At 39.2% G+C, this 11,458-nt stretch overlaps 1 protein-coding gene across 1 annotated transcript; it reads right to left on the reverse strand.

Annotated features, from left to right (window-relative positions):
• Window positions 1-329: 329 nt before the first annotated feature.
• On the reverse strand, window positions 330-4,799 carry LOC130164731 (E3 ubiquitin-protein ligase TRIM21-like). The gene is made up of 10 exons (XM_056369648.1): window positions 4,694-4,799; window positions 3,477-3,702; window positions 3,033-3,381; window positions 2,829-2,924; window positions 2,505-2,738; window positions 2,261-2,408; window positions 2,121-2,147; window positions 1,947-2,011; window positions 1,490-1,606; window positions 330-1,188 (listed from the first exon to the last, which is right to left on the reverse strand). The coding sequence occupies exons 1-10, from the start codon at window positions 4,728-4,730 to the stop codon at window positions 790-792; spliced, it is 1,698 nt and encodes a 565-aa protein (XP_056225623.1). The 5' UTR covers window positions 4,731-4,799; the 3' UTR covers window positions 330-789.
• Between the last annotated feature and the right edge of the window lie 6,659 nt (window positions 4,800-11,458).

Raw genomic sequence — 11,458 nt, forward strand, 5'->3', positions numbered from 1 at the left:
GCCTTTATTTAAAAAAACAAATGAATGTGAACTAGTTCATTTTTCGAACTGTGAACTTAGTTCAGAATTTTATAAAATGAACTATGAATGTGAACTAGTTCATTTTCATCTGTATGAGCTGAACTTTGAACGTGTTCTTTTTAAGTGTGACCTGGCACAACGTTGTATGCACAACTGCATTTTGCACCTGACTGGTGACCGCTACAAAACAAAGCATGAGGTGAAGATTCCCGAGTCCATCACTGGGTCAGATCTTACATATGCATTGAAAAAAGTGTAAGCAGAGGTTAGAAAAAAGGACAAATCAATTGCCTTTTCAATGGAAAAGAAAACAAGATTTGACATAATTTGCAGTTTCACATTTTTATTTATTTAAAAAAAAAAAAAGAAATTCATCTCCAGTTTTACACTTTGAATCTGGGTTTATATATTGCACATCGATTTAAATTTAGCAGTGCCTCAAACAACATTTAAAACATTTTTTTTTATTTGCATATTTCCATGCATGAGTCTGGTGAAATCTCTTATGGATCTTAAAGCGAACAATTCATATCAGTAACCAGAAACCTTGCTGACATCTTACAAGCAGTAAAAGCCGTTGTCATGTGTAATGCTGTGTTAATAAAAAACATAAATAACTCATGGGTTGACCTGTTGCAGGTCAGTGTTGCTCAAATACTAATACAGTACAATAAATGAAACAAGTCAAACCTAAATAGGTTAAAAAATGTTCTTGAATAAGAACTAAAATCTCTGATTTTAAACATCAGTTACCGTCATCCTTTCTTATTACACCTTGTACATCTGACTCAATGGTATGTCCCCGACGCCTCCCTCCACAGGACAGATCACCAGTGGAGCGGTGTTCTTCCCGCTGTCCGGAACACAGGGGTTAAAGTACGGGTGCAGAGGCTCAGTGAAGGAGCACCCACTGTGTGTGTAAATGTGAATCTTTGTGTCTGCGTCGTAGAAGGACACCGATCCTTCCTCGTAGTCCAGGAAGATGCCCACCTTCTGAGGGGTTTCCTGGAGGTTGAGGGTGACGGAGGGGCTGGTGCAGGCGCTCAGACTGCCTCCTTTACGCCTGCAGATCGCCCAGTAGCCGCTGTCGGGGCGCACCGTGATGGACCCCTTTCTGTTAATGGACTCCCTGGCCACGCCCAGATCCCAGTCTGTTTTATCTCCAACCTGAAAAATAATGTTACAAAATACTGAATTAGACAGGCAGCAAAACAATGCGCAGTTTTTAATCAAAAGTTTATTGATTTTGGTTCTTGATTTTGATTCTTTTGTTTATCACCACCACAGCATGTAATAAGATTGACTGTGTGTGTCACATGTACTTAACAAAAAGAATATAAAGTTTAACTGTGTGTCTAGAGCTGCTGGTGTAAGACTGTTCTGTTAGTGGCTCCTGTTCTTTGTTGGATTTGACTTGTTTGTGTGTACTGCTGGGTTAAAGTGTGTTTTCATGTCCGTTAGCTCCTACCTGAACAACCCAGTAGCTTCTTCCAGACGTGAAGCTTTGTTTCCCCAAAACACAGACGCAGGAGTCAAAGCGCTGAGGGTCACATGGGACTGGGGTCTTGTTCTTCTGGAAGCAAGCCTGTGGAGCAATATGATTATCATCATTATTATCATCATTACCTTCGTCTTATCTTCATCATATTAGGTGTTGTCCTTATCATTTTCCCGAGTTTAGCTTCATTTTGAGCCCCTTTGCACCTAATTTACAACCCTAACCTTTCTCTTTTCATCTATTACTATCGGACCCAACACAACAGGAGATGTTTTAGTACAAAAGCAAAACCAATTTTAGGTCTTACAGTGGTATATGTCAGAACAAAAGATTTCGTAAATGTGAGAAACCTCTTTAAGGAATTATTTGTTGTCTTGACTGTCTTCTTTATACATTTCAAGTCAGTGATTATACAATCAGACAATACCTTCTTTTTATCTGAAGACAGGACCAGCCAGCCTGAGGCAGTGTTGGGATCCAGAGTCACATCCACTGCAGAGACAAAGAGGAAAAACTGTGAGTCGAGTACTAAGAAGAGGAAGTAACTAAGGTTTATCAAGATTACTGAAATAAAAATAATGATTTATGATTCTGAACACACCTGCATATTGATTCATCTTGTCTGCTTCTGCAAAAAGGAAGAAGAAAATGTTATTTTCCTGCATTTGTTTCCTCAAAATCTCTTGAGTCTTTTGTCATTGTGGAAAGTAGATAATGATTTTCTGCCAAGGGCTCACTGACCTTCTGCAGACAGCTTGTTGGCAACTCCCTGACAAACATCCACCAGCTTAGAGACGGCTCTCCTCACTGTCCCCATGCAGTTATTGGAGTGGAATGCCACCTTGGACCACTCTTTAGTAGATGGGAGACTTCTGAGAGATGGGAAACCCTAAAAACACGGAAGACACATGCGGTTTCTCATGAGTACAGTTTTTAATATGCTGATGCAGCGCAGATAAATTGAAATGTAGTACTGGTATCTGACCTGCAGGAGGTGCAGAGGGTTCTGAGTGAGCTCCAGGTGCTGCAGCTCGCTGCTCCTCGTCTGCAGTTCAGTGATTTCCTGCTCTAGCTCGTCGAGCAGCTCCTCCGCCCTCCTCTTGGTTTCTACCTGCCTCTCCTGGAGCTCTTCCACCAGCCCGGCCTGGTGGATCTGGATGGCGGTTATGAGCGTGGCACAGACCTGAGAACCGCTCTGAATCTCTTTCTCCGTGATTTTCTGTCGATTGAAACGATCAAAAGCGTAAACCTTCAGAGAAACACGTCGACATAACAGATCGACTCTTTGTGCAAACACTGCAGAACCTACTTTGCTCAGCTCCACTGAATTTTTGATCTCATCCATTTTCCTAAACCTGGCCTGGATCATCTGTTGGATGTCGGCCTTTGTCGCCCTCAAGGAAGACTGCAAAGGGTCAAACATAAAAAAAAAGTTAAAAAACACAAAATACTGCAATTTCCATATTTGCACAAGAGGAAAATTACTTTAAAAGGAAGTCAAATTTCTCCTCACCTTGACCCTCTTGCTGGCCTTCTCCATGGGGACGACCTTGTGGCTTTTATGGCCCCTCTCTACGCATTTCACACACACGGGCGTCTGGTCTTTCTTGCAGAACATCGTCAGCGGCTTGTTGTGGTTTCTGCAGAGGTGACTGGCGGGGAAAGTGGCCGGGTCAGTCAGCCGGTGTCTCTGCAGTGCCGGATCCCTCAGGTGAGGCGTGAGGTGAATTTCACAGTAAGACACCTGGCAGACGAGGCATGACTTGACCGATGTTGACTTGTTCCCGTCGCAGATGTCACAGGGAACTCTATCAGTATCAGGGACATTGTCGACATCTTCCTCTTTTGGGGGCGACAGAGTCCTTTAGATTTGGAATAAATTATGTTAAATTTCAATAAACTCAAACATTTTTGCTTGTTTTAACATGAAAAATATGCTTTAATATTCAAAACAAACCTCTTAAAGAGTTCAATGACATTCGCAAATCCTCGGTTGATCCTGAGCTCCGGACGGTTTCTGAAAGTCTCTTTGCACAGCGGACACTCCGACGTGTCCTTGGTGTCCCAGAAGCCCTCGATGCAGTCCAGGCAGAAGTTGTGGCCACACGGGATGGAGACTGGGTCGGTGTAGATGTCCAGACAGATGCAGCAGCGGAACTGCTCCTCAAATAGCACGTTTCTGACTGGAAAAAAAAAACCCCACATTATTTTAATGCAACATGCAACATGCTGAGTGAAAATCTTAGTCTTCTCAGGTGAAATCTTTGCTCTGCTTGCTGCTCATCAGTCATATGTGAATACAAATCAGCATGCATGAGGAAGCTGTAGATGCTGCATCATTAAACTATTAAACAAAAACACTAAATTACAAACAGGAGTTCAGAGGTTGAGAATAAGGACAAAAGACTTCCTGAAACATTTTTTTCAGAACTACTTTGAGAATTACATTTGAATGTTGTCCACTGCACAACTGAAAATGTCAGTGTCATATGGTCAAATTGTCTCAATGGAAAATCATATTAATAATCAGAATCTGGTTTATTGCCAAATAGGTTTTACAACATACAAAGAATTTGCCTTGGTGGTTTGTGCATATCAATAACAATAAACATAAGAGGAAAAGAAATATAAACAAAGATGAAAACTAGCATGTAGTGCAGGTTGGATAGACATAGAAGAATTTCACAGCAAGATAAAATAAAATAACACTAGATTGCAGATTACATCACATTATTGTATTTTAATTTTCAAAATAAAATTCAAATTGTAATATCGTCCATTGTGCAGCTGGGTACGACTTTAAAAATTAAATGTCAAGATGCTTTTTCCATTTGAATTTTAATATGATCACAAATGTGGAAAATTACAATGCAGGTTTAAGAGGTTTATGAATAAACCAAATTAAAATGAGACCAGAATTAGAAATACAATTATTCCTTGCATCTTGTAGAATAGATTCCTATTTCAATAATAAAAAGTAAAAGTAAATAAATGACTACCGCAAACACTGTAGTAAAAGCACGTGATGTTACAGCAGGATGACCTTTGATTGTTTTGTCGTCCGTCAACGTGTTTTAAATTCACAAAAAGATGTTGACTAAAGTCAGCGGAGCAGTTGCAGTGGATTGTTATAGTTTTCTAGTTGGAGTTAGTCAATAGTCAATAATGTCTCACCTTCGGTTGACATGTTCAGTGTCCTGATCATTCTCATCAGATGCAGCAGTTGGTGTTTGTATGAGTTTTTATACACAGCAGTTTCACCAGGGATCAGTCACATTGTATAATGTTAAGCTCCTCCCTTCCGGCTCATTTTCTCACACTACTCATCCACTCTTGTATTTCTGGTCCTTCGGCTTTGACTGCCGACCCTCCCATACGATATTCACCCTGAGGAGACACAGTCGAGCTCTGCTAGAGCAAAACTGCCGGAAGTTAAGGGTTAGAGGTGTGTGGTGCAACTATACATTACTGCTGTTGTGACTGGAAACTCTTTATCCTCATACCTATGCAATGGTTTCCAGTCACGGGTGTTATTGAGCAACTGCCAAAACGTGATCAATTAGTTGCTCAAGATGATAGATCTGAATATATAGAGTGTACTGGAAGTGTCTTTCTACATTTTCTACCCAGAAAAGATTAATATATGTGTCACAAACGCAGACGGGCAGGTCTCCATGGTGGTCCACTTGATGGTGGAACAGAATCAGTCTCTGAATGCATTTCTGTGTATGTTTATTTATTTATTTATTATTTTCTAATTTAAACATCCTTTTTTTTGCACAAAAACGTGTAAAACTATAAAATTATAGATTTAAAAATCAATAAAAACTTAAATAAGACATGATTTTTGGTTTCCGCAGCTTCCGGATGCTCTTAGCCTCATGTGAGTGTCGGTGTCTTCGAGCGTCATCAGTTACCAGGCTTTTGGAGAATAGCTCTTAAAGTCACGAAGGCTTGTAAGATGTATTTGACAATTATCTTGGCCTTAAGATGCTTTTCAGAAACAAGGACCCGTGTGTTGTGAATATATTTTCAAATGACACAACAAAAGTCCAAGAATACTCACATCATGATGCTTTCATTGTCTTCAACAAAACTCAAAAATCCCAATCAGAACTAATACTATTATTTAATACAGAAGAAAATCTAATTAAACACCAATATAATAGCCTTTCCTTCAGGCTTTTAAGACAAAGTTAGAAGCTTAAATGCATCAGTGAAGCTGAATATTTCAGCTTTCATGGAAAATGAATCCAATGAACTTAAATCTTCATAGTTTGTACAAGTAAATGCAACAGTCTGTCTTCCAGATCACACAGACTGTTTTCCTCCTGAATGTTTTTTAATGATCAGCCGTCAACTTTAGATGTGCAACAAAATGTCTTTGGCCTCTAAATGTAACAAGTATAGGTCGATTCATCAGGATATATGTCAAGATAAGTGCATCGTTGTACCAACAGACAAGCTTTTCTTTGGTATGACCTGAAGTATATTTCCTCATTTTCACTGCACCTGATCTCAGCGTCGCTGGAACCGGTTTTTCAAAGTTCTTGTCTTTTAGAACAATACACAAATACACCTCACATCATGAATAGTCAGACGTCAGAGTGAATGTTAGTCATACAAAAACAAATCATTCAGACGATATGTAGAAAACACAGAGTTCACCAAATGAGAAGTAAAGAGGAGAAAATTCCCACGGAGTAGAAAGAAAACATAATAAAAAGAGTAATAATCAACCTGGTGTGTGTGTGTCCGCTCACTTTTATAAAGGTGGTTTATGGGGAAAATGCTTTCTGGGCTGAGAGGGATTGTTTTTGTTACAATACCGTGGGTGACCACTGGGAGAAACTGGCGGAAAGGCGGACATGCTGGCTGCTGACGCCCAATTTGAATAGCAGTGGTAAAAAACGGTAATTATTTCTTAATATTAAATTGTTTTTTTTTTTAATGAGATATATCCACTCTCTCTTCAGGCGCGCCGTTAGCTGTTCAAAATTCAATGTCAGGACGTTTTCCAACCAAAATTCTGGTATTCCGTTTTTTTTTTTTTTTTTGTGAGTGACTTTTCAACACAAAAAGCAGAGATGAAAAAAAAGCCCAAACAAAAGCGCATCATAATAAAGAGTAGGCTAGTAAATCAACCTTGTTGGCTGTTGGTGATCTATGGGGAAAAAAGCATTTTGAGTCACAGGGGATTTTATTTTTGTTGCAATACCACTGAGCATCATGTGTTATTATGTGAGTGTGTGTCATTTTGTGTATTTAGCACCTGAGTAAATGTACTTGTTAATTTTTCACCTCTACATATGAATTTTATTTTAGAAACAGTTTACTATTTCTTTTCCAAATAATGATAAAAAACATCTAAAGGTTTAAATGTAGCTGAACTAATCTGATTCTCCCTCATTCACAGCTCTCTGGAAGACTCAATGTAAACCTCCCACCTGAGTCGGCGTGAACGCCGTACACCACACAACAGCAACAAGGAGAATCAAGAAGTAGGTCAACAATATCTGACACTGAGAGATGTATTTAACTAATTAAGTCATGCTTAAAATACCATCAAGCATAAACAATCATTTTAATAAAGCAAGTGAAGTGGTTAGCTCAATTGAAGAGGAATGCTTATTGAAAACTAGAGAGGAAAAAAATGAAGCAGCTGCTGCAGTGAAAAGGTAAATGGTCTTTACAAATTGAGTTTATTTGGCCACTTAACCGTGGTCCTTTCTCATAAAATATTTAGCCTGAAGCTTAGATTTTACATGTCACATTTGGCGCCATATTTTGCTGTAAAATTAAATGAAGAAACAGCCATTAGATTTTTTTTTACTGCAGGGTTTTCATGCATTCTGATCCTGTCTGGTTGTGTTCCCAGTGTTTGCTGCTGCAAAATTAACTTGTGGATTGTCTTTGCTTGTTTAGTAGATTTGTAGAAAAACTCAATTACACTCATGACTCATATATTCATTAAAATCTAATGAATTGTTTTGAGTGATAGATATTTCCATTGTCTTAGGACTGAAAGGCTCCTGCACCCGGAGCAGTGACTCATCACTGGCAAAGACCTTGTGAAGCAGTGACACGGAATTCAGTCATCATTTTAATTATCAATTATTATGTGTTTTTCCTTTTCAGGCATGTCAAATTGCTTTGTGTGGAGTATTTCCAAAGGGGAAGTCCACAGATTTTACACATCAAAGGTCCTGAGGAGGGGGAGGAGGAGTAGGAGGAGGAGGGGGAGGGGGAGGAGGGGGAGGAGGGAGTGGGGTACAACTTTACACAAAAAGTTGTGCAAAGCCTTTTGTGGCTCCAGACTCTCTGGAGTTGGTTGAGTCAGACTACATGAAGTTTACAAAGACCTCATCTCTGCTGACAATCAACAGAAAAAACTATTGGCAACTACTTTGATTACTGATTAATTGTTACTTTTCAAGCAAAAAACACCAAAGATTTTCTACACTTCCAGCCTTTTGAGGGATTTCCTGCTTGTCTTTGTTCTTGTCGCAGTGTTTCCCAACCTGCGGGTCAAGACGCTGTAAAATGGACAGCCGACCTGACACTATCCCATAAGATACCTTGATAAATTTGGGAATTAATTTTCCCCACGACTTCGGCGAGCTCTCCTGGCCCAGAGGCAGAGAGGCAGCATTTTCATCACGTTTTCATGTTGGTATGCGCCCGCCTTCTTCCATACGCAGCGCTGCATGTTATTTCCAAACAACTCAACCTATAGATTCATCACTCCTCTAGGCATTTCCACTGTAGTGTCATGGCATGTCAAGCTGCTCTTTGGCAGACAGCAGCAGCTTCCTCCCATCTTAATCAGCTCCCATGATTCATTTAAACCTTTAGCTGCTACTCTGATGTTCTTTGTTACGTTACAGATCACTCTACGTTGTGATTTTGGGGTCGTCTTAGCTGGGTGCCCACGTCTAGAGAGAGCAAACTGTCTCTTTGAGATGACTATGTAACATTTTCAGTCTTCTCTATTTTTTTTTTTTTTACCAGGTATGGTTCTCATCAGCAGATTTTCCGTGTGAATTGCAAACTCGAAATGCTTAAGTGTATTTTTAGAAGTCAAAGTCGTTCTAACTCCCACCTCCTCTGGTTTCATGGACAGGACTGACAGGTTTTTGCTGCTGCCTCCAATTTCATTAATGCTATTGGCCGAGGGGTTCACATACTTTTTCCAGCCTATACACTGTAACTGTTTGAATGCTGTATTCAATATGGACAAGAACAATACAATATTTTATGTATTAACTAAAATAGATTGCGTTTGTTCATAATTATATCTTAGATAAAGATCTTTCAGACGAGTTCGTACATAAATGCAGTAATACCCAAAGGGCTCACTTACTTTTTCTTGCATTCCAGATAGACTGGCTGATATTACAGGAATCCACACCAACAACAACTACATCAACTCTATTTAACTGAAGTTAAATGTTTATTGTGTTGGCCCCCCCTTTCGCCTTTTTATACATCCACTGTCAACACCTTTACATATAACTGACTCAATGATGATTGTGTTTTGTTTGTTACTTGAGTGAATGATAGGCTTTGATTTCTGTACATGAGCTGTTAGCTTCTAGGTGCTGGTTCCCTTAACTCATGGGTCTCAAACTCATGGCCCGCGGGCCAATTGCAGCCTGCGGGACGTTATTTTGTGGCCCCCTACTTGACATCAAAGTTTAGTGTTAGTGCGGCCCGCGCGTTTTTCTCAAACGCACCTTTTTGCCGAGTTGTTGAGCGAGCCGCGCTTGCCCTGGGCTTTTATTTTTCACTTATGGGCTACCATAGCGCAGGCTCATGACAGCTTTCGGTGTTGCGTTTGTTGTCAAGTTATGGTGCGTTCCCGTTAAGTTGGAACTTGTAAATTGGAACGACTCGGATTTCAGACTTCCAGTTGAAATGTCCAACTCGGAGCTCAGAAAGTCCGACTTCCGAGCACAACTTGAACGCACCATAATGTCCAGCGCGAATTAGCGACGGTTGAAACTTGGTTGAAACGTGAAGAACTGTTAATAATAAAGATTGAGAAGATTGGATCTGTTGTACTTTTTTTTTTTTTTGAATACTTGCGGCCCAGCCTCACCCAGACTCTACTTCCAGTGGCCCCCATCTAAGTTGAGTTTGAGACCCCTGTCTTAACTGCTCGGACTCAGAGCTCAACAGAATTTAACGCTGTTGAACAAAAGTTACAAAGTCTTTAAGGAGAGGAGGAGGATATAACCTATTACATTCCAATACTTTACTATTGTAAATTCTGTGTTTAGTGCTTAATATGAAGTTCCCAGGAAAGAACCATGTAATTCGATACAGACATTTTTTGGTAAGAGGATAGCAGGCGGTTAAAGAAAACATAAACATTAAAGTGAAATAAAAAATAAATGTGGTTAAAAAGTAAACAAATGAGATGCCACTGTAGTAACTTGCTGTGCTTTTCCAGATCAGATAAAGACCTAATATCTTGATAAGATCGTAAAAAACACTGGCTGCAGTCTGTTGAAACAAGACTCCACACCCTTAGAGACAACACCACTCGCCCTCCACCTGAGAACATTTTGTACAGAAATCTACCCTCATGCTCAGGTCAAAAACTACACACAGAAGAACGTAAACTCCATTTTTGTGCAGATTACAATCAGGTCACAGTTCTCGGATTTCTCACTTGACTGAAAAGTATTATCTGCCTTAGTAATGCTAAGACAACTGAAACCTGTGAGATGACTCACTTGATAAAGTAATTTAATGTATTAGGTTATAGTGAAGATTATCGGGATTTTATTTCATCAACAATATCTAATGCAGCGGTTCCCAACCCGTGGCCTGCGGTCCACTGATGGTCAGCGAAGATACTGCAACTGGGCCAGCTAATCGTTTGCAAAACAGCACAATTTTGGTGAAAAGATGTAATTATAAATATATGATGTTTTTAAATGTTTGAAAATGAAATACTCTTCATAATCTCTTTCTTGTATTAAGGCGTATCACTGTGATAAGCCAATGATAGGAACTTGTCTTCTATCTCAGTGTAATTGTGCGCTAATCGATTACATCCAAAAGCGAAAATGGATAGCTGGGTGCTACCCACACACAGAAAGAATTAAAAGGAAAGAGAGTCAAGGGATAGAAGGTAAACTGATAAAAAAGTTATCTCTCCTCTATCAAACAAAAAGAAAAACATTAAGATTCCTACATGTTTCTCCATTTTTCAATTGTCCTGAATGTTCGATCGTTATCATTTAAATCTGAGAAGCCCTTATTTGTCCTCCGTATTACTGAGAACTTACTGTATTAGCAAAATATACTTTAAGTATTAAAAGTAAAATCATGCAAAACACTGCAGCTTGATTCAGGATGTAGTTTTTGGTTTCTTGTATTATAATCAATAACTAATGCCTCTTTAACATGCATTCAACAAAGACTGAACATTATACATTAATCATGAATTTCCCCTAGGGGTTAAATAAAGTATGCATCTATCTATCTATCTATCTATCTATCTATCTATCTATCTATCTATCTATCTATCTATCTATCTATCTATCTATCTGGATGGCTCTGAAATTAATGCAGTGAGGTGGAGTAGAAGAAGAAGAAGAAGAAGAAGAAGAAGAAGAAGGTAGCGTAAAATGGAAATAAATAAGTAAATTGCAAGCACCTAAAAACTCTATTTTAATGCAGTAGTTGAGTTAATGTACTTCCCACCACCCCTGCCAAAAATGTAAACACAAGGAAGGGGTTATTCGAACTGGTCCATCCTGATGAAGAGATAACACAACACATCACTATTTGACTTGGATCAGTTTGTTAACAAAGAACAATTCACTTGCAAAACAGATGCCTCTGTGTTTAGGCTAAAACCACATTGACAATACCAGCTGTCACTTGTCAAAACATATCATACTCTCTACTGAAATCTGATTCCAG

Source organism: Seriola aureovittata, chromosome 23 (assembly GCF_021018895.1).
Source record: "Seriola aureovittata isolate HTS-2021-v1 ecotype China chromosome 23, ASM2101889v1, whole genome shotgun sequence".
NCBI lineage: Eukaryota > Metazoa > Chordata > Actinopteri > Carangiformes > Carangidae > Seriola > Seriola aureovittata.